This window comes from Aquila chrysaetos, chromosome 1 (genome assembly GCF_900496995.4).
Source record: "Aquila chrysaetos chrysaetos chromosome 1, bAquChr1.4, whole genome shotgun sequence".
Lineage (NCBI taxonomy): Eukaryota > Metazoa > Chordata > Aves > Accipitriformes > Accipitridae > Aquila > Aquila chrysaetos.
In genome coordinates, this window is record NC_044004.1 from 78,761,307 (window position 1) to 78,784,349 (window position 23,043).

The following is a 23,043-nucleotide window of genomic DNA, read 5'->3' on the forward strand; positions in this document are numbered from 1 at the left end:
CTCCCAGGGGTATTTGAGTTTGGGAAATCTGGGTGCTGAACTCAATGTAAATACTGCCTCCCAGCACCTTTGGTTGCAAATGGCTCATAGGAAACTGTCTATCCTGAGTTGAACTGGAATGGAAGAGTCTGGTGTTTAACCTCTTATGCTAATTAAGGTCCAGTAGGTATTGTGATCTCAAGCTAGAGATGTACACATTTGAGGGGAAAAAAAAGGTACCAATTCTATCATGACATGTTTTCAGATCAAAATCCCATATGGTTTTCAATCATGGAATTGTTTTTTGTAATCCTTGTATTAGGGTTAAATTTATTTTTATTATGTTAAAAGCTTTGTTTTTATTCATACAAAATCTGGAAGTAGAATGTCTAGACTTTGAATTATATTAAATCCACTGCAATTTATCCAAGGATTATTTATTTTAGGGTTATTTGTACAGAAGTGCCATTAATGTGTTGAGCGGTTTGTTCTTGGACAGCAGGGACATGACAGTCAGCTGTAACTTGAGGGTAAACATAGCATTTATTATGTCTGTCTTGAATGTTTTGCTATTTTAATGATAGTAATTGTTCTTTAGTTATTGTTGCATTCACAACATTACTTCTGGGCATGTTGACTGGACAAGCTGTCAAATTAAGATGTATTTAATATGCCTACTGGATTTTGATACTGTACGAAAGTAGAAAGCCTGATGAAGCACTCTAGTGGAAAGCGCAGATCGTAGTCTCAGTTGTGGTTTAATGGCAGAGTTGCAAACAATAACATAGAAGGTTGGGTCTTTCTTCAGGTATTTTCCAAATGGGAAGTGTTAGGATTAAGGCTTGGTTGTGTATCTGGAAGTTAAAAGATTTTTTTCTCCCACAATACCCATATTTTTTTAATATAAATAAAATTTAAAAAAAACCCCAACCAACCACCCTCACTTTGTGAAATAATACCTTTGAAAACTTACTCTACTATTGACTGCAATGAAAAGGCATTATAGTAAAAAAATGGTGCACTGATTTACTTCAGTATGATACTTCTGGTAAGATTTATCATTGCCTCCAATATATATATAAAAATATATTTGTATAAAAATACAGAATGCAAGTGGCATAACTGTTAATCGGCATCAACTTTACCTAAGATATACCCCCTCTTAGTATGATGTTATGACACACTGACACTATATCTCATAGGCATGCTTCTAGTGATAAATCCAAGAAGAAATTATAGTTTGTCATAGGGGAAATAGCTTTCTTTCATTTTGATGCTTAGTAACTCCTTTTTGTGAGGACAAGAGAAATAGATACATGACTTGCAACACAATTTCCTTTGCTCATCTTAGTCATTCTTACTTTTAATCTCCTCATAACAGATCCATTCCATTTCTGATAAGAGAAGTTTTACATCTGAAAATCTCCACGTACTTACTGTGCGTGAGTTGATCTGAAGTTTAATATTCCACTGATTATAATTGATTTTTGGTGGTCTTTGCTTGATTGCAGACAAATGTGAAAGCACTGATGGATAATGTCACCTTCCCAGGAGCTTTTATCACATCGTACTTGCTCACCCGTTTTTCTTAGTGACAATTCTAAACTTTGTTGAAGCATAAAACTCTCCAATTGGTGTACACTTGCAATGGTTCTGTATGAAACATTGCACTTCAGCAAATCTTCATGTGTGGGAGGAATATCTTTAGCATTCATTATTTCAAATCTGTTTTTTCTCTGTTGTCATGCCATTTGCATCTCACAGTATTAGAGAAAGGATCCACTGCTCCTGTTTATCTTAGAGTGGGATAGACTGTGTAAGACTTCTCTTGGGGAACACCTGTTTCCCCAGTAGTCTCATTGATGAATCTGTTATTGGGATCATTCTTACAAGCAACTGACTGGTAGCATGAGTAATGTTTTCCTAGTCTAGTTCTGAAGCAGGGAAGGAAGTTAATTTTTACCAGGGATAGAGAAGTTAATAAGTTTGATTGTGACAATCTTGCCAAAATCTGCTGTCTGTAAGTTCAGGTATCTAATGTCAAAAGAGTTACTCTTGTTCACAGATCAATTAATTTTAAAATACAAGTTATTTTTTATTAAAAACAATTATAAATATGCATATATTCTTACACAGTGGCACAAACTTGTCTTTGGACTGGTTACAGAGACAATAAGAAATTTATTCTAATAAACTTGGCTGTTGCAAGCACAGATTTGTTTTAAGTGGCCCACAGTTAATTTTGTAAAATCCTAAAACTCTTTGAGGTAGAAGATAAGTTACACATTTAAAAGATGTGTATGCATGGGGGAAGCAGTTGCTTATGTTAGTGCAAAGGCACTTGTATATATTTTGGGCATACAGGCTACAAAGATTAGGAGAAAGAAAATAGCATAAAAAAATAAGAGCAAAAGTAAAATTACTTGGGGTCATCTTCTAAGTTGTTTTACTGACAATTTAGTGACACAGGTGCATGAGAAGTTGTTTATATAATTTAGAAAAATAGGATGTCACCAAGCATCAATGTCAATTCAGAGCTTGCAGTCTGTTTTACATAGTAATCTCGGTTTTTGGAACAGTGGAGTTTTTTGAAAATTTACAGTACATAACAGCTGCTTGAAGCCAGTCTTTTTCAGGTGTAACATGTTGATATGAAGTCATACTGTTGCCCTCTACTGGCATCTGCTGAAAGCTCTTAAGGCCTTACTCCTCAAGTACTGTTGTCTCCAGGGTTAATTTCTGAAGGACGCTGTTAATACATTTCAGACAAACTCAAAACCATCCTTTGGAAGCAAATGTCTTTCTCTGTAAAGAGACCCAGGGATAGGGGGAGAGAGGGAGGAGGGGTACAACTCCTACCTGTCAATGCTCATCTGCTTACAAACTGCTGAAAGCTTTAACTTCTGCATTCAAAAGCCCTAAAACATAAAAATGTCAGCTGAATTAATTAAATATTTGAGTACTGACAACTGTTGGAGTGTTTGAATTTCGAAGGCTTGGATTAAAGACATCGAGGGTCATGAGAGAGAGTATCATATTTCAAACTGCTCAATGAAAACACAGGTATAACACAATGAGTGTTGTCATCATCCTAAAAAAAAAAAAAAAGCCAAATTCACACAATTTTTCTTTCCGAGAGATGACAGAATACAAGACAGAAAAATATTTGTATTTCACAAGTAGTTAGCTACACAGATTTTTGCTGCAGTCATTAACAGTTATCTAAACAGTAATAAAAGACAAGAGAAGAACAGAATAGTCTTACCTGCTAAATAGTTGGGGTTTTTTAATACCCTTCTATAATAATCTAATCTCAGCTGCCCTCATATCTCTATACAACCTGTTACTATATGGAGATTTTATGTAGAACAGTGTCTATCAGTTGATGAGCTGTACTGTATTCACAATCGGTCCTTCAGAAGCGCTGTTTCTGTAAGCTGTCTCCATTACATACTTTTTGTGATCCTTTGACATCTTGTTCCCAAGAAAGAAAACATTCAGTATATTCCCTCTGAGCAATCATGGAGGAACACTTCATGCTGAGAAAAGATGAGAAGGGGGTGAGGCTTCCTTTCTCCAAGTCAAGATGAATATCCCTGTTATTAGGGACCGTGGAGCTTTAAATGCTTTCTGTTACTGGCACTCTCTTACACTCTGATCTTTGGCGTATCAGTGAAATACGTCTGTGTTTGTTTTTGTTTTTTTTTTAACTGTGAAAGTAGTTAATCTTACTTACCTATTTTCTAGGATTGAGTATGAGTGTTAATAAGTGTTTGACATTTGGACTATGTTAAATCCATCTCTAGATGCAAAGATTTTTTCATGAGCGGAAAGCTGTGCATTGACTTAGAATAGGCTTTGCTTGACTTGTATTTTCAAATAAGGGTTTGTTATACCTTCAGCATTGTGATTGTGTAGAAACAATTCCATTTTGTTAATAGAAAAATAGTTATTGTATCTTAATTTGTTGAACTGTGTTGTTGTACTAGAAACAACCTGTTATTTGCTCTTAAAGTGTTGTGTACAGAAAAAGGAGGCAATTGAGTCAGATTCCAGTGAATTGCCTAAAGAGTTAAAAATTAAAATGCCGTTGGGGAATTATAAAGCTTTATCACTTCTTCCAAATTATTGAGCTAGCTTAGAAACTCTTCACTCTGATTCTGAATGGCTCAGTATCCACATTACACTAATGTGAGTTTGGGAAAATCGATGCTAAATGACACCAGTTTAATGGAGCATTAAACTAAATACCTTTAAGATAGGGGATGCTGCAAGGGAGATGCTAAGATCCTTCTGCTTCCATTTCAATCATAAATTGTGACACAAAAATTGCACAAACTTTTGATTAACTAGCTTCTAGCAGTTCAGATACAGCATTAAAAAAAGAGTAGATTTTATATTTCATTGGGATTCTGACACCCAGAGGGCTCTAAAAGTGACCAGATGTGAAATAGAAGAAATATTGGGGAGCAGTTAATGCCTAACCATAAAAGTGACCATGTGTAAGTCACTGTAGAATGTGGTTTGGGCAAGGGCAGTAGGTGTCATGTTTTTTTTTTTTCCTTTCTTTTTTTTTTTTTTTTTCCAAGGCTCTCTGTGTGATACATTGCTAGAACAGAACCGAGCAGCAAAGAGTAATATTTTAATCTAGCCCTGCATCCTGCTAAGGTGGACTTTTATTTGTAATTTTTCTAATGCTTAGATCTCTTCTTGTTTGAACTGAGTGTGAAGAGAAGACCAGGAAAAAGAAAGTACTTCTGTTTGACAAAAAAATGTGCTGTGAGGCCTTCATATACTGAGGCCATATTTATGGATTCTAATGCTTCTCTTGTTTTCAGGTGAGCGTCCTTACCAGTGTCCTTACTGTGACAAAGCTTTCAGCAAGAATGATGGACTGAAGATGCATATTCGCACCCACACAAGGGTAAGTGTAGCTTAGTTTTTATGGTTACTTGAGGATTGTCTATGAATCATGTGTGACAAAAAGTAAATAATTACTGTTTGTGTAGAGATCAGGCTATACCAACCAAGATAGTTTATACTTATCAAAATAAGAGGCAAAGATTTAAGTCATTAACTGTTAAATTCTAATTATGACTCCCTTACTGACCTTCTGGTTTTTTCTGTGTTTGATTTCTTGTATGTTGAAATAATAGCAGTACTAACTTCTTCCTTTAACTTGTGGTAATTTCTAGATATAAATTAACATTTGTGATTGTTTACTGAGTAAACAACTCTGTAAAGTCTTCACTGGTCTTGAATCTTCAATATCCAGTGCTTTGATTCTTACTGTCACCTTAAAATCCAGTCACTGTGAGCTTACGTAGAGACTGTACTTCACTAGCTGATGACAAATACGAAGCTCCTAAATGACTTCAACTTTAGAAGTTATCAGTAGTTTGTGCAACGCTTCCTGGTGGTTCACTGGGAGCAGGCTAGTCCCATGTTGTTGGTTGTTTCTCCTTCTTTCTAGCTGTTAAATCACTTCAAGAAGCACTATAAAATCCTTTCTGTTCTTACTGTCCTATATTACTTTTTTTGCACCAGGAGAAATTTCATTACCATGTATGTTCTACGTGGCTGTGAGTGGGAGGAGCAGTAAACAAGACTGTCTCTGAAATAGTGCCAAGTTTAATTTTTTCCTGATTTGTCATACAGTCTGAGTAAAACCAACAAACCCCCCAGCCTCTGTAGAAAAAAAAAAAAATTAAAGAAAAAAAGAATAAGAATAGGCTTTTAGAGCCTGTAATGTTGTATTTCTGTTGACTCCAGTGATTTACACCAAGTGATGACTTCTTCCTAAATGCATGCTCAAGAACTTTACAAACATTATCTTCATTGCTTAAAAGCTTTAATTTAACTGATAGCAGTTATTTACAGCAGGATTGCATATCCTACAGCCTTAGAAAAGGCAGTACTTCAGTGGAGGAAAGCTGTGCATTATTTCTTGATAATTGCATATTTTTTTGATAGTTGTATGCATCAGTCCTGATTACCTGCACAGTGCAGATAATAAAGCACTCGGATACATTATGTTAACAATTAAAAAAAAAAAAGTAATTTCTAATTGCACTGAATGGGAAACTTATAGTTGCTTTTCAACTGAGTGTACTTTCTTGGGATGTTTCTTGTTCTTAGCTGTGCTCTGAAACATAATTATGCACCTTACTAGAGAATTTGCTATTTTATTGTTGTTTGGCTGTTTGCTACTACTTCTTCTGTGTAACTTCTTGCTTACATATATTCCCATACGTCATCATATTTTGCCTCTGTTACATGTAAGCAAAAAAACCCCAAACCAACACGCTTTGAAATTTGCAGGCTGCCTCCAAAATGCTTCCATGAAATTGGACTGAAAGACAAACTGAGGACTTTACATTAATGTTGAAACAGGAGGAAAAAGAAAATAATTTTAACACTGATTATGAATGACAGAAGAACAATTCAACCAGTGTTTGTTATTTAGCTAACAGGAAAGGGAAGAGTTAGGAAAATAGATTTTACAGAGTGGAGATTTCTTTTTAATATATGTAGACGTTGTAAGTAGACAGACTTTGTATTGCATTAAGAACATAATTGGACTAAGAACATAATAAAATTTGACTTAAAATGTCTCAGAAAATGTTCTGCTGTATCACATAGTCAAAATACCATCGTTACAGAAAGAAAGGACTCAGTTCACACCAAATGTGATATGACTGTTTCCATATACTTGAGATGTCATGATCATCTAGACCTGAACAGGTCGTGTATCAGTTTTTCTTTTTTGTGTGTGAGTGTGCTAAGCAGACTACTGCAAATCTTTATAGTTATACTAGAGGATTAAAATACGCAGGCACAACACGATTTTTTTTAGACCTTGGTTTGGTGTGTTGATTATTTTTGCTGTCATGCTGTTTATATGATACTCCTATTCCGAAGCTTCACAGTGAAACTCATTTGTGTATGAATAACATTATATATTAATTTATCCCAAATAATTTTTTTTTATCTTGAGGTAATGAGAATCAATATTGATAACATTAACATTAGTAGCTCATTTTGAAAACTGAAGTCTGTTACTATAACCTTGCTTCTCCCAAGTTTCCCTTGTCCTCACACTTCAACACCTTATCCAATATCTAAATAGAACGGGATAGCTAAAAATATTAAAGTCTTAGAAGCAAACAAAAAAGTTAACTAGTAGTATTAATAAAAATAATAGAACAGAAAGCAAAGCTTATTATGAACTTTCACAGATTTTAAAGTCAGAAGGAGTGGTTATGCTGAGTCTTGTTCTGCAGAACATTATCCATGCAGTACTGTAGGATAAGAAGCTGTAGTTTAATTGTTCAGATGAGTAAATATTAGTACAGGTATAGGGGAATAAATATGTATTTTAGGTGGTGCAATTCAGACATAAGTGAAAGAGAACAGAGTGGTGAAGGGAGTTTGGGTATTTGGAAACAATAAGAAGGAAGAGGGAGAGAGAAAATACTGAGAGGTAAGTTGAAAAGAGGCCATTATTTACAAGAGCACTTGTGTGCTTGGCAAGAATATGAAGATTTATTTAATGTTTGTAGTAGGTTGATGCTTGTCAGGAATGTAGTGGTTGACATTCAGGATCTCATTAAGAGATATTGAAAAACTTAACTAATCGATCCTTGTGTGTTTGGTGTTGTTTATGCATGACTTAACTTAGTAGTGTGTTGAGAGGAAAAAAAAGACCTAGAAAAATACTATCCAGGAAACAAACAAAAAAACCCCTTTTAGTAGAGAAAACAGCTGTTTAGTATGTAGGTTATATAATAGTTTCGTAACATCAAGATCACCAGCCTGGAAGTTTCTCTGAACACAAGGATGCTAGCAAAGCTGAAATCTGTTCACTCTCTGAGATGCAGAACCCTTGACAGTTTCCGCCATGTGCTTTAAGACCAGGCAGGTCTGTCATTACTGCCTGAGATGTTCTCTCTTTTCCTCTTTCCTACCATTTCGTTCTCAAGAAGGCACATGCTAGCTGCTGGAGAAAAAGGTGGGAATTCTCCAGTACTCTTGCTCATTTAGTCAGATACTCTCTTTACTCTGCGTTGTAGAGGTGATTAAGAGTTACGGATATTAAGATGGTTTACTTTACAAGGTTGATAGCATAACGTATTTATGTGTAGTACTGATAGTTGAATTTCCAACTTCGAGCATTTCAGATCTTTAACCAAAAGCAATATAAGCTGAACTGAAAATTCCCAGCTGTTCACGTGTGTGTTTTTTGAAGTGAATGCATGCAGTCACATTGTAGCACCTCTCTGGTGCTCAGGGTAGTTGTGGTCTAATTCTTCATTCTGGAAATCAGAGGCTATGGGTATGTTAACAAATAGTACAATGCAGTAGTAGGTATGTAAAGTGAAACAGTTGGTGCTGAGGACCTGATGTTTATCTTGTATGTGTTTCAAGGATTTTTCTGCAGGTTATGCATAGTCTGGTCCTATGGACTGAATGCACAATAGCACTCCCTGGAATGCATTAAAGCTGCTGGTTTCATTTTTTTCCAAAAGGAATCCAGGTCATGCAGTCCAAAACGTTTTGGAAGTGTGCACCGAAGCACAGTAACAAGGGACACTTGGGAAGTGTGCTTCAAAAGCACACACCTGATCTGAATATAAACACTAAAGGAGATGTATTCTAAGTGTACTGTGTAAGAACTTTTCTAGTGAAGAAAGATTATACCTGTGCAGAAATAGCTTGAAACTCCTCAGCATGATACTAATTCACTATAACTTGTTCTGTGATCCTGGGCCATTTAAAAAAAGACAAAACTAAAGATTAGGAAATAAAAAATATAGTGTGTTTGCCATTGTTTATTTTTGTCAGTTCTAAGAAAAAGAAAAGCAAGGAAGTCACACTTGAAATTTCTCCCTTCAGGCATCCAATGTGTTGACTTTTCAAAAGATGATGGCTATTCCTTTTCTTACCCTTTCCTACACATACCTTTTATATTGAAATTTATTCTTGCATGCAAAAGAATTATTCAAAGAATAAATAACAAGATGTATAAATCCAGAAAGTATTTTTGTATCAGCTAAGCCTAGTAATGTGAAAGTGAACATAATCATAGCACCCTTCCTCAAGGGCTGTTCTTGTATATATATTGCCTTTTGGCCAGAAAAATTGTGAAGTAGCTTAAAAGTAATAATATGACATTCAACAAGGAAAATGTCATTGTAGAGATTAAATCTAGATATATTTTACCAGTGGGATTAAATGCCAAACCTGATCCTGTGGATCAGAGAAGGCTGCTGGAAAAATCATTGTAGAAAGTTGATTAAGGTCTGGCAGCTGCTAAACTGAGTACAACCTGGGTGGCCACAGGTGTCAGCTCAAACTCTGGAGTAAACAGAGAAGGTAAGCCAAAACCCCTACTGACAATGTAAGGAGAAGAAAATACCAACCACCTAATATTAAAATGTCACCTGAGTACTGATTTGTTTCTATAAAAGTAGATGCATTTTGTTTATGGTTTGGGTTTTTGTTCTGTTTTGGGTTTTTTCGTTTGGTTTTGTTTTTTTTTTTTTTCTTAAGAAGAAGAAATATAGCAGCCTAAGAAAACATAAATGAGGAGCTCACTGAAGTTCTTGATGGAATTAATCAGCTTTGAGGAAATATATGCATACTTCCAGCCTTCACAGTGCAGTAAACTTCAGCTCTTTTCTAAGGCTTTATTCAGTGCCTGACATAACATTACATAGTTTGAACTTAAGCATGTAGAGAAATTATTGTATGTTACTGCAATATAGTTGTTAATGTTTGGAAAGACTATCATTGATAGATGCCCAGAGTTATTGTCATGTCAAATTAATGTTTTCATTACTTCTGAAAATGGTAGTTTTGTTACAGTTTGTTTCAGTTAAATACATGTCAGCAATGGAAAAAAGGAGTAGAAACCATTTGCAAATTTTTTTCATCACTTGGTTTGAATATTTCATATCTATACTTTGAAGGTATAACAGATACATGTAGTTTTTATAGCTTGTTAAAAAATCTGATTTCTGGTGATTGGAAGGCTGCTGGCTGTAATGCTCAAGTTGTACGTTTCTGAGGTAATATTTAAAGATTGGAGAAATTACAGTGTTTTGGTAGCTACATTTCTTTGTTTCAAGCATAAGTGCCTACTATTTAAAAATGCCTTAATCTTCAAGTATGTTTATAAAAGCACCTAATGTTCAGAGATTATACTGTAAGAAATAGAGCAAATTAAGTGATAAGCATATTTTTGTAACTCTGCAACTAACCTTACTTGTCCACACTTGAAATGCTTGGCCAGTGTGTATATTTTTATAGATATATGTACACACACATATATATATGTTGCATTGAACTGGTCAATAGATTGCAGTTGATGTTATGTAGCTTCTGGACACTTAAGCTATCTGTACTCAAAAAACTGTTTAGGAAGCTTTGTCTCCTGTTCTTTGTTATTCATTTGAAGCTGGGCAGCTTGGATACTGTTAGCAGTGTAGCCTCAAAATTGCAAGGATTGGTGTGATCTAGTGGCCCGAGTATCGGATATGTTTTGAAGTCAACTCTTGAACTCCTTAGTCTCACAGTTAATTTGTTAGTGGTGGCTGAGAGTATTAGTCTGAAGCTTTTATGAATATGTCTGCATGGGCTGCAGTCACGTAAGTGACTTCAGTGTAAAGATATCCTTAGAAGCTAAGGAGTCAAGGCCTGCCATAGTATGTGCAAGAGTTAGCCAACTTGAGTTAATTTTGAGTTTTATTTATGAATTCCATTGAAATAGGTGTAAGTCATGATAAGTATGGAAGCTAGGCAGTCTCCTGTCAAGGTTTTTCTCTTCAAGTCAGTGTTTCAGCTTGCTTCTGGGACAGTACAAGAAGAAAACTGTCCTCTTCCAGGTCCTAAGTTAAACAGTCTTTCCAAGGCACTAATTTGGAACTTTACACAGCCCCCTCTATGCTTTTTTTTTTAACCCAGGGGAATATAAAAATAAAATAATAATAATAAAAAATAAAATACCAGAACAATATTGGCAGTTGTGCACAATTTCATTTGTTCTTTATTTCCCAGGAAATATTTGGGCTTAAAGTTTTAAAAAAGGTCATGTGTTCTAGAAACAGCATACATGCTATTGCCAAAAAAAAAAAAAAAAAAAAAAAAATTACATTGGGTACTAAATATAGTATTCTATGCACATGACAGTGTGTAATGAAATAATATGAGGTGTTGATTGAATTTTGATTTTTGTTCAATGTTAGATTTTCTCTATATTTCCCTATTGGTGAGACATGAGTGAGTTCCCAAACATCTGTCTGAGGATGATGACTTTGCCAGTGTTGTGATTTCCTTGCCTGTCGAATCTATGTTTGTATACAGAATATAGAAGGTTTGAATCCCACTGCATCTATATTTTCACACTCTTTTTTTCTATGTAATGTTGACTGATGATCATCTTTTCCTTGTAGAGTGAAAACATATTTTTTTTATCTTGATACTGTTCTTTTTCCAAGAGCAGATTAACATTTATTGAATTTTCATCATGGCTGATTAAATAAACCCTCCTTCACTAAATCTTAGGGGCAGAAATTACTTCAGCAGTTTAAAACAAACAAACAAACAATCAAAAACTTTGCAGATTGTAGGTAGCAAATAGGCAGAAAGACTGTGGAAAATGGGAAGTTAATGGTATAATAGAGTTGAACTAACTGCATATACTAGAGCTTTTGAAGAAACACACCTTTTTTCTTCTGGCAGGCATTTCAGTGAAGTTGCATGTTTTTATTTTCATTACAAATTTTATTGCAAGAATTTCAGATTATTTTTAAAAAAATGAAACAAACCCCAAACGGAATTAATTGAGAACTTTTCTAACAAAAACATCAGTCACTTCTAATAAAAGTGACTTTTTTGTTTAAATTTTCCAAAATCCTTTCACATTTGTTTCAACAAGAAAGTTTCTGTGGCTGCTCTAGTCACTGGAAATACTTTTTTAAAGAATTTTACTTCTCAACAGAGGAAATGTGTACTTGTAAACTGATTGTTTATTGAGTTTTACTCATTATAAGATTCAAATCCCTACTACTTCTGTAGAGTTGTAAATTCTCATCAGCCTTTGTCTTCCTGTGTCAACATTACTTTAGTAATTTAATGCAAGTCTGATAGTTTAAGTAGGCCTCTGTCTGTGGGTGAGACACTTGCTCTAACTTCCAAAAACCTTCCAGTTACTGAGAGAGCATCTTGTTAGTTCTTGCACATTTTTCACACTTAAGATACAAAACTGGACTCCATTAAACTCGCACCATCTGTGATCTTAAGTGACTTAGCCTCTCTTCTCAACAGGGGATGTGTTGCTAGTGGTGATGACCTAGCAGAAAGTATCACTGATGTTTTTTTCCTGACATTAATCAGCTTAGTCTTTTTTTAGGGCTGAAAGGTAACTAAACATCAGCTACATAAGGCACTCTTGTTTCAGTAGGCACTTTACTGTCTGTCTTACTGCACTATACCTCAATTCCCAGCCCTTCTATTAAGATGAAAGCTGGTCTTTTTAAAAGAATTGAGCAATACACTGCATGTCACCACTTCATTGATAGTGAAACTACCCATCACTCTTCTTCAATGTAGAAAAAACCTGTGCATTGACACTGGAATTTACTGAGGCTCAAAGGTCTATTACCACAGCTGCTGTCTAACAGGTTTTCTTGTAAAGAACAACTCGCTTGGCCTGGCCCTCAGCATGGTCTGACAATATCTGTGGGGAGTTACTAGACCAAGCAGAAAGATCCGTCCGATTCTCTAGGACTTCTGTTACTCATTCATCGCTGTTCTGCTTAACCTCTGGTAGAAGTTTGCTGTTAATGAGGCTGCAAGGTAGGTTGCGGGTTGCTTATGGGTATGCATCATGAACCCTCTGTTAGGCTGCCTCTGGTTGGACTCTTTTCCAGGCCCCTGAGATCATGCTTTTCAGGCTGTTGTAGCCCTGAACCTTCACTTCACATTCAGGTGGGTTTTTTTGACAGGATGATGCCTGTTCTGGTCACCATCTTTTGGTACGTACTATGTACAACTGGCTGAAGAGCTCCTGAGCGTGGTTCGGGGGACACATCAACATTAATAATTAGTAATAACTGAAACAAAGTGTTACTCGTATTAGGAAAAGGTTTAAAACACACAAAGCAAAGGGCTTATGTGAAATATGTAGGTGTCTTAAACTTCACCTCATTCCCTCAATGCCTAAGGTACCCTTTAGATAATGCTTCCAGACATCTGTATTTGTCACTGTTGTCCTGGTTTGTAAGCAGGTCACGTCACTGTCTTTTCTGCATTGTCAGGTTGGCAAAGCTATAGGATTTCCAGCATTCTGTTTGAGAGGTCAGCTCTTGGTAGCTGCAAGCCTGACTAGTATATTTTAATGTTCTCTGGCTGGTCACATTTCTCCATACTTGCTGAGTTTTTCAAAACAATTTTTTTACTAACCGTGTGTTCAAGTGATAATGCAAATACATGTAGCAGCAAATAATATTTATTAAGAGTTCAAATTCTCTGCATAAGTTTTGAAAGCAGATAGTGTTACTGTATGTACATCTCGTGTAGGCATTGTAAGACTTTCCCTTTAGGAGCAAAGGAAAACTCTTTGTTTTAGAATGAAAGCAATTAAAACCAAGAAGAAAAAAATAGGTTAACTAAAGGGTGATCTACGTATTTTAAAATATTTTGCTGTCAAAAATACAAGCTGATATTTTTCTTTAGCTCTGTCTTTCCTGTTGTAAGAATAAATCTCACCCCAAAAAGTTCCATACCCACTGTTTCCCAGGGAATTTAGGTTAAGACCTTTTCAGGCTCATTCAGGTTTTACCAGGAATCATGTATGTACTGGGCCTTACTGTTCATTTTTCCAAAATAAGTAATGTTTGTCTCCAGATTTCTCTGTTATACAGAACTCACTTGTATGTCTCCAGAGAAGAAAAAATTTGTGTGGTTTTTTTTTTTTTGGTTTTGTTGTTGTTGTCTGGTATCATTGCCATTGTTCATGTCTGGCAATTTTCACACTCATGTCACAAGTGTAAATGCTTACATGTAATATATCATTACATTTAAATGTTTACAAGTAATATAAGATCTGGTATGAATGTTCAGTTTTCAGCATAAAGAAAATGCAGATACAGCAAGCTGATAGCCATGTGAAACTTAACATGGTCAGTACGTCTTACCCCGAGATGCTAGTAATTCTAATATGTGCTTAGATGTATGAACATGGTCTACAAGAAGAAATGTGCAATATGTGAAATTCTGAAGTAAATCAGAAGTAAATCTGCTGAATTCAGGATATTAAAAAAAATGAGCATAAGAGAGATTAGATCCTAGATAACTCTGGGATTTTAAGTATACTCTGTATGTCAGTTAAAGCTTAAGTGTTAAAAAGGATTATTGAGTAATATTTCTGTATTCAACAAGTCCACTTTCTAAGTAGTATAAATCTGCAATCTCTCTAGTAAATTTAACCAAAAAAGTAAAGAATAAGGTCCCCTGCGTGTGGGTTCAGCCCAGTTTTAACTGGCTCCTGCCACCTTGGAAAGAGTTACTAAACTGTTCTGAACTCTCATTTATTTGAATCTTGAGCTATGATTTATTTGGATATAGTAGTGTTTAGATTATGTTTTTCTTGCTGTTGGTGTTGAGCTCATGTAATAGTTCTAAATTCAGATTTAAAAAGTTATTTGGAGATACTCCTACCGAAGTAATTCATGTTTTACCTGTGTAATCAATTTTACCAGGTTTAGAGAAACAACCACATGCACTAGTGCTAAGCTAATATACATAATGTATTTATATTACTGAAGGGACATACAGTCAACTACAGCAGCAGTTAGCAGTTCAGATATTCTGCATTTAAGTATTTCCATCTGCTGTGGTTGCAGGATACTCTGTACACATGTTCTATCAATCAGTTAAAGGTGGCATCAAATGGCCTTGAGAATTTGTCGTGTTCTGATGTCTTACTAATGCAAAGTACAATTTGCATAGAATCCAAGGTAGTAATTTATGATTCAGCTATCCACAGAGAGATGAAGTGTGTATTGCGGGCGCTGTTTTATTTGTCATAGTTATTAAAATGTTCGATTCCTCTCAGTTTTAATGTAGTGAAATGAAAATCATCAGAGACAGGAGCTTCTAAGTTAGCATACCAGTCTTACAGCAAAGCACCTTCCAGAATACCAAGTCCCATTTGGGCTCTCCTTGGCCTTTCTTTGTTTAGAGGCAGGAAGGTTATAAATCCTCATCTACTTATTTCTATTTATGCCTGGTATACTTAAAAATGTAATATTAAATCACTGCAGTATCAGCTACATCCTGTCTCTCTCACTCTCCCTGCTCCCTTCCTCATTTATATCATCAATAAAAGAAAACACATGTAATCCTTTGGCTTTGCTGCCACCGTAGTCATGGCCTGGCAGATGCTTTTTGAACAGAGGGTAGATTTATAGTACTAACAGTTGCTAACTCCTCTGAAGTTGGACTTACATGATCTTCACAATGACCTCCTGTTTTGTTGACGGTTAGCAGGTCTTCCCCTTTGCTTGATGTTTAAATTTGTCCAACTTTCTTCTAATCCCATCATTGGTCCCTATTGTCCTTTTGTGGTGGCATTAACTTTTTTCCACACTTATTGTTGTGGTTTTTATCTGTTTTTTTCCTGTTCACGTTTAGAGCAGTGGTGGTTATGCCGAGCCAACGTCATCTTTTCCATGTTACAAAAGTTGCCTTCTCCAAGTATTGTGCAATGGAAATTTGATATGAGGGGAAGAAGGGGGAGAGAGAAAAGAAAAAGCACAGAATGTTTTGTTTTGAAGAAAATAGTCTCTGAGAATGATGTCTTCTTTGAAACTGACAAAAAAAGTCTTTTTCTCTGGAGAGAAACTTAGGGCCAAGTTTTGTTCTGGACAGCACTACTGATTTTACTGAAATGGACACAGATGTGAACAAAGGGCAGCTTAGCTTAGGGGAGAGGGGGCTGGTGTGAATCAGAATTGTGTCTGCTGAAGTCACTGGAATATACAGATGTAAGGAATCTAAGATTAGATCAAAGACAGCTTTGGATGTGTTTCATGTACTACATATGTGAATTTGAATACAAATGCCAAGGGGATGGTTAGATACACCCTTTTTTGCCATAGAGAATAATACAAATAACCAAACATAACCTTGGGGAAGATACTACAGCCCAGGCTTGTGACTTCAGCTTCCCAGAGTTTATCATGGCTCTTTCTCCAAAATGGAATCCTGAAGTCCCTTTAACTCTGAAATTAATAAGATAATCGTGATCAACAGTTAACTCTTCAGATACCTGAAGGACAAGATGATAAAAAGGGAGCAAGTACACCTGGTACGGTTTGCAGTAATGAATGTTTTCATAGGTGCTTAAGATGTACATATCATATACTTTACTTTGCACTTTCTGTGGAACAACCTACACAGAGAAAGGCTGTTTTCAGAGAACTCACAGAAAATGTGGTTTATGTTAACCACAATGTAAAACCAATTAAGGGGGTGTTGCAGAAACCTGCTTTTCATATGGCTTATTCATACATTTCCTTAAAAATTACAGACCTGCTTCATGAAGTCTTTAGTCAGTCTAGCAAAATTCCCCATGACATGAAGTTTTTGGTCTAGATGATGATTTTTTTTTTTAAGATAAGCTCAGATCTTTTTTAGGTAATTTGTTATGTTTTACTCTATATTGAAGAATCATGGAAATTACAAAATTAAGATAATGATGAAAAAACACAATGATGATAAACATGTGTAAGGAGGATCTTGCACAGAAAAGCTCATTAGTGGCTTCCCTTTAGGCCAGTTTGATTATATGCAGCTGGGCACTGTGTACTCAGCCTGTGTCAGTAGAAAGATTTGTCTTGCATCATAATGAAATATACTTTATTTATCTCATGATTTATTCATATCTGAAGTTGAAATTGCTGGAGAAATGCTTTTCCCTAGGTACACAGCTTACGACCTGTTTTTGGTGAGCTAGAGGATTCCTGCCACTACAAGTTGAGACGTTTCTGTCTATGACACTGCGTTTTCTAGGAAATCTCATGGGAGGGTACTCCAAAATCAAGAATCCGGTCTTCACCCCTGCTGATATATCTGGACCTGCAAAGAGCTGCCCTAAAGAGAGAGCTTGGGATGTACCCAGAACAACACTGATTTATAGTCCATTGTATTATATGTACAGTTTATGCTGAGTACCTGGCAGGATTCAGCAGTATATGGAGACCTGATTGTCACCTACATACTGAGAATAGGAATTCAATAACTAGAGAATTTCTTCACTTTGTAGCTTCAACACCTAAGCTGAGTTGTTCCTTCTCACTTATCCTTGGACGCCACATTATCTCCCAAAAGACCGTTACGATTACTGCCTGTTATTTGTTAATTCATAGACTTAGCTTTTTTATTGCATATTGATTTTCAGTCTTTGTTTTCAATTTAATTTAGTAAAAAATGCTTGCTTTTTTGCCTAAAATACCCATCTTTAGAACTTAAGCAATACAGAATTAGGAACCACATAAAAAAGTAGAATGAGAGTGAAAGAAGTATAATTGGTTGATTCAGAAATAAAGGTGTGCCGCTAGAGCATTGAAAGTTTAATGAGGCAATGTGCTGTGCCATAATATTAACTTTTACATGTAATTGATTTATTTAAATGTTGTTTTCCATACAATTGTTATGTAACTTTGGTGGAATAAAGGGGGAATTACACCTTATATAAGTTTCTATATTGAGGAAGAACTTCAGAGAAGAAAATCTTTATATAAGTGGCTTTCCATACATATCTCTAATTATTTATTTGAAGTCAGTAAGCTTGCAACTTTTATAACATTGTGTGTTACAGTAGCTGCTAACCAATAGTTCTAATAAAAATACAGATGGCTTGGTTGCCATCTGCACTTCTTTTGAGATTCTGCAATGAATATGTGATTAACCTTCTGTCACCACTTTTGAAAATAAGGGTTTTTTTCTCTACGACAAGCTTTCCTTGTACCCCCTCTTCGTCTCCTCACTTCTTCCCCTGCTTGGAAACCTGCTAACAAACCTGAGGTTTTTATAGACATCTTACTTGTCTTTATGCTTTAAGCTTTTGTGGAGGATAAAGGAAAGTACATTGGAATTTTATGTTTCTGTACCTTTCACATTATGAAAAACAGACTCCCAAAATGGCTGGGTTTGAAAGACTGGAACAGATAATTAATTCATAAGTGGGTGTTGAAGTGGAAACTGTCAGGCCACAGCTTTCCCAGCTTTCACTTAATCATTTGAAAGTCGTTTTCTGTTGTTTTCACTGACTGTAATCCCTTAGAGAGAATATAAAACTTACACCATCCAGCATGGAATTCCACTCCTTTAATGACTTGGGCTCTGTGTTGACTCACTTTCACTCACTTTCACTCACTGTTGTCATTTCATACAGGAAAAGCCGTACCAATGTTCAGAGTGTAACAAGGCTTTCAGTCAAAAGCGAGGCCTAGATGAGCACATGAGAACCCACACCGGAGAGAAGCCGTTTCAGTGTGATGTGAGTTGATCTATCCCTTTGTCATCTTGACTTCAGTGCAGCAGCAGGACTTAACTGCAGCGAGACTACAGCCTTGGACCTATTGGCTGTGGCATAAAGTTACACTTCATATGGTCTTTGATTGCCTAACTAATGAAAGACCATTCAGGGAATTTTATGTACCCTCTTCAGTTGCCAAGAGCGTTGCACACCCTTTTATTTTATGGTTTTGGATCCCTTAAGAGTTATTTTCACCATTATTAATGCAATTTGGATGTTGCAAGTTACAAATTCATGCTGGTTGGGTTCCCATATAAATTGTATGACAGGTTAATAGTTGGAGATTAGCTTATACAGGAAAAGGTATTTAATTCATTACATGGAATCCGAATGCTTCTGGTGTTGAATGACACAAATGTGGATTCAGAATTTCCAATTTCTGTTCAGTGAAATCTGGTCTGATACTTCCAACATCTACTCATAGGGGTTTTTGGGGGTTGTGGGTTTTTTTTGTTGTTCAATGAAGAAATCACAGATGCTATGTATGCTTGCAGCACTGAAATGCAGCATGTCATATTACAGTTCATAGATCACTTTCAAGTACCTTTCATTCAGCAAACCCCATCCTGTATACAACTTTTCTCACAGCTTTTGGAAGATAGCTGGGGAGGCTGAATGTGCAGAAACTATCAGAAAAGAGCGTATTTCAGAATTATCAAATACCAGAATTTAAGTTGTTGCTTGAGTATTTAGAGAAGGGCATCAGAATAGGGTATAGAATTAGTATAGTTCTTTGTTTTGTGATACTAGCTCTTTCTTAATTAACTAGCCATAAGGGAACCGCTAGCTTTCAGTTATATCCTAGATGGCTCAGTCTGAACAGTTGTAATTTTGTTCACAAATTTCTAAAATTAGATGCAAAATTAAAATAACCACTTGGCATGAAAGTCACAAGGGTCTATTAATTGATCTGGCTTTTAATAAATAACCTGGTGACATTTCATTGAGAATAAAATTTATTGATTTAATGAAAAATTTCAGCTATATTATTTTGCTGATGTCTACAGGTCAGGAGATTTGCTGTATTCTTTTGGAATAATCTCAGCCTGGCTCTAGATAGTACCTTGAGGATTTCTCTAATTCCAAATCATTTGCAATAACTTTTTCAGCTTTCAGATTGCTGTACTGTTTATCAGCTGTTGGCTAGCTTGCAGTGTAAATGCGATTTTTCCCACACTGTGGATCCAAGATTCACTGGTCTTGGATTCACAGTGTGCTTTTTCAGACCGGGTGGTGGTGGTTATACTTTATTCTTTTTTCTTTCTTTTAATTGAAAATAGGAGCTTTCCTGCTTTAACTATTCCTTTAGTTTTCCTCATTAATTAGATAGAACTGTATTTTCCCAAATCATAGTATTTCTAGAAACAGCTGTAATCTGTGTCTAGTCCTAGTCTTTCTCTGAGAATTTTTATGTGCCTTCATTTGTGGGAGATTTTTGTAATAGTTCAAATCACTGCCGTGTTCCACCAGAATTATTCTTCAGCACTAGTCTTTTGCCAGCTGCACATTGTAGAGATTGCTGACTTTTCAGAGTTTGGAAGTAAGCAGCAGTTGCCTCTACTATTCTATCATACACTCTTCAGTTGCCCAGGTGCCTGCCATGGACTGCTGCTTAATGCACATTTGGAGAGTGTTGAAAGTTTTGTTTTCAGTAGTTACTCCTTATTTCATCTGGATTCCACTTTTGCAGATGCTGGGGACATAGTAAATGTCACCCAGAGAAAGACCATTCCTCCAGAGCTGTCTCACACATTGCATGTTACCAGATGTTTCAGCAGAAGTTACAGGAAGACTACTAGTGGACAGTTACAGAACAATGTACCTATGGGAGGCTTTTATTGTTGGCTCCCCAATACTAAAGATTGCTTTTTACACTCAGATATTCTCACCTACATTTTTTTTATCCTGCTCAAGATAGCTGTAGATGTTCTCATTATTTTTCTTATAATGACTTCAGCCTTGAAGGTAATTTATGGCAACAACATCCACAAATTCTTAACTGCAGAAAGAGATTCTGGGGAGGGGTGAATGTCTTGGGTTACTGTAATGGAATTTCAATAACCATCTTTTAGTTCTTTCATTAACAGAAAGGGTTAATAGCTATTCCATTTATTGCTTTCTGTACATGTGCCATGTTCCTTCTTAGTCAACTTCTCTGCAGTTGTTTCCAACACTTTGCATGACGACTTCCCATGTTCATAATCTTTTTTTTTACTATTTTCTGGATTTTTTTTCCCCGTTTCCGTTGCATTTTTTAAGGGGTAAAGGCATACTGTTGGCATACCCTTACTCACTAAAGTAATTGGAAAAGTCCATAAGTCCAATGCCCAGACCTACTAAGAATCCTTTAAAGGTGAAAAACAGGCTGTGTTTTCAATCATTAGCATATTCATAAATGTAATCATACATGAAGCCACACTGAAAGACAAAAGTCCTAAGAGGATTGAGGGGTTTGGTTTTGTTTCGTACCTGGTGTTAGAAGCAGTTGTAGAAACTATTCAGCTCTTTCTTCTAAATAACATATTAACAGTTGCTGTCAGAATGTTCTTTGTTTCTTAGTACCATTAGTGTTTACAAACAGGAATTGCTTTTGGTGCTGAAGAACTGAAGAAAGAAAACTCTTGGCTACTGAAAAAAAATGTGTATTTTATGGGCTCAAGAAGAGGCTTTACTTGACAACACACCTCTCCCCACCCAATATAAACTATTACGTATGAATTTTTTTAGACTGCATTTTTGCTTTAAATAAAATTTTCTTCCAGAATCAGAAATAAAAGCCATGTCTTCTCTTCCTTTCTCCCTCTCCTCTCTCTCAGGCATATGGAACAGACATTACAGTACAGGATTGTGCTACATGTAAAAGTAATCCTTGTACCCTGTTTGATGAAGATGCTACAGTTTCTTTATGTGGCTATTTCCATATCTTATCAGTCAACAAAAGCATTTTCAGGACTTAATGACTCAAAGCTCTCACATCCCACTGATAGTAATGGAAATTGAATATTCCCATTTTAAGGTGAAAATTCTAATATATATCACATAGGAAAGTGAAAATAACTGAAATATAGAAATACAAAATGTGTTCTTTCCTAGTATATTAGGTTTCTGTCCTCTGGAGGATCAGCTGGTTTTTTTACGGGAAGGCCAATTGAACTTCAGTTGCCTCAGAGACAACAGATTATTCTTTGGGGGCAGAAGGGTCAGGTACTGCCTGTCCTGGTTTCTTTCCAGTACAGTATTTCCCTCCACTCTGCCTTTAGTTGACCCTACACTTACTTTCAAAGGTCAGTCTTTTCCATCTTCCCTACTCGATCAAAACTTTGATCATTTTGAAGAGATTGATTAGAGTTCAAGTGCACATTAGCAATCATGGTTTTAAGTCTATAAAATGTCGGTCTTACTTATAAAATTGAAATATGAAGCAAACTCTTAAAAAAAACCCCCAAAACTTATATGCATAAGCACAGCACAACATGTATCATATCTTTAATGATCCTGTGCATTCCATCTTCTTTTTGAAGAAGTTAGGTAGCAGAACATGCTAGAGCCTTGAAGGAACAGCAGGACACATTATACTAGTTACATGAGCATTATAAATGAAAAAATGTACTTTAAGACTGTGTTATAAGCTGTATGCTTTTAAGAATGAAGAGGCGTGTGTAAGATACGCAGAACACATACATATCTTGTATGTGTGTATATCCTTCATTGGCTTCCTGGCTTCCAAGAAACATGTTGTGTTTACAAGTATATGATAACTTTAAACATGTTGAGACTTGTGAGCAAGCATGATGGTTATGATTAGATAAATGTTATGAGTTCACTTTGTGTGTTCTATGGAAGAGGAATAGAAAATTATATTTGGCAAAAGCAATAGTAAGACCTGACCAGTTGATGCTGTAAGTGACATTCACTGTCATGTAACAAAAGGGTGACTGTTGCTTGGATATGAAATAGGTAATTATACATTGAGGGGAAAAAAGGTGGAGAGTTACAGTTGCTGTATAAAAGTCCTTGGTATTACGTCATGTCATAAATTCAAAAATGTTCCATTACAACAGCACATACAGTGTTCTTGTCTGGGGAAACATTATTTTGGGTACAAAACTTGCCTCTGGCAATTGCCCTTTTTATGGTCATTGTATGGTTTTGCCTTAATTGGCATAAAACACATATACTGCAGATCAAGATTGTCTACTTGGATAGTCAGCTCTATTTGTGTATCTTGGTTTCAAAAGGAGTCAGTAATCATTCAGCATTTTCATTACTAGTTTGATACCAATATGAATTTAAAACTTCATTTTCCTGAAGAGGGATGCTGCTGGGTTCCCTGAGTTTCCTCTTCATGGAAGACGTTTTTGTCTGGAACGAACCTGGAATTCTAAGATAGCAAGCCTGTGGATGTTCATTGTTATTTAATTATATGACTTCTGCCTATTTAATTTGTCAAATCAGGACCA

General features: G+C 35.8%; 1 protein-coding gene across 5 annotated transcripts in view; it reads left to right on the forward strand.

Moving 5' to 3' along the window:
* PRDM5 (PR/SET domain 5) overlaps positions 1–23,043 on the forward strand; it is an 89,595-nt gene that overhangs the window by 65,091 nt on the left and 1,461 nt on the right. For 4 of the 5 annotated variants that reach the window (XM_030027590.1, XM_030027600.1, XM_030027610.1 and 1 more), the window contains 2 exons: positions 4,818–4,903; positions 18,440–18,544. In XM_030027590.1, the coding sequence (XP_029883450.1) occupies positions 4,818–4,903; positions 18,440–18,544 (191 nt within the window). The remainder of the gene's footprint in view (positions 1–4,817; positions 4,904–18,439; positions 18,545–23,043) is intronic. The other variant, XM_030027620.1, reaches the window with a different exon arrangement.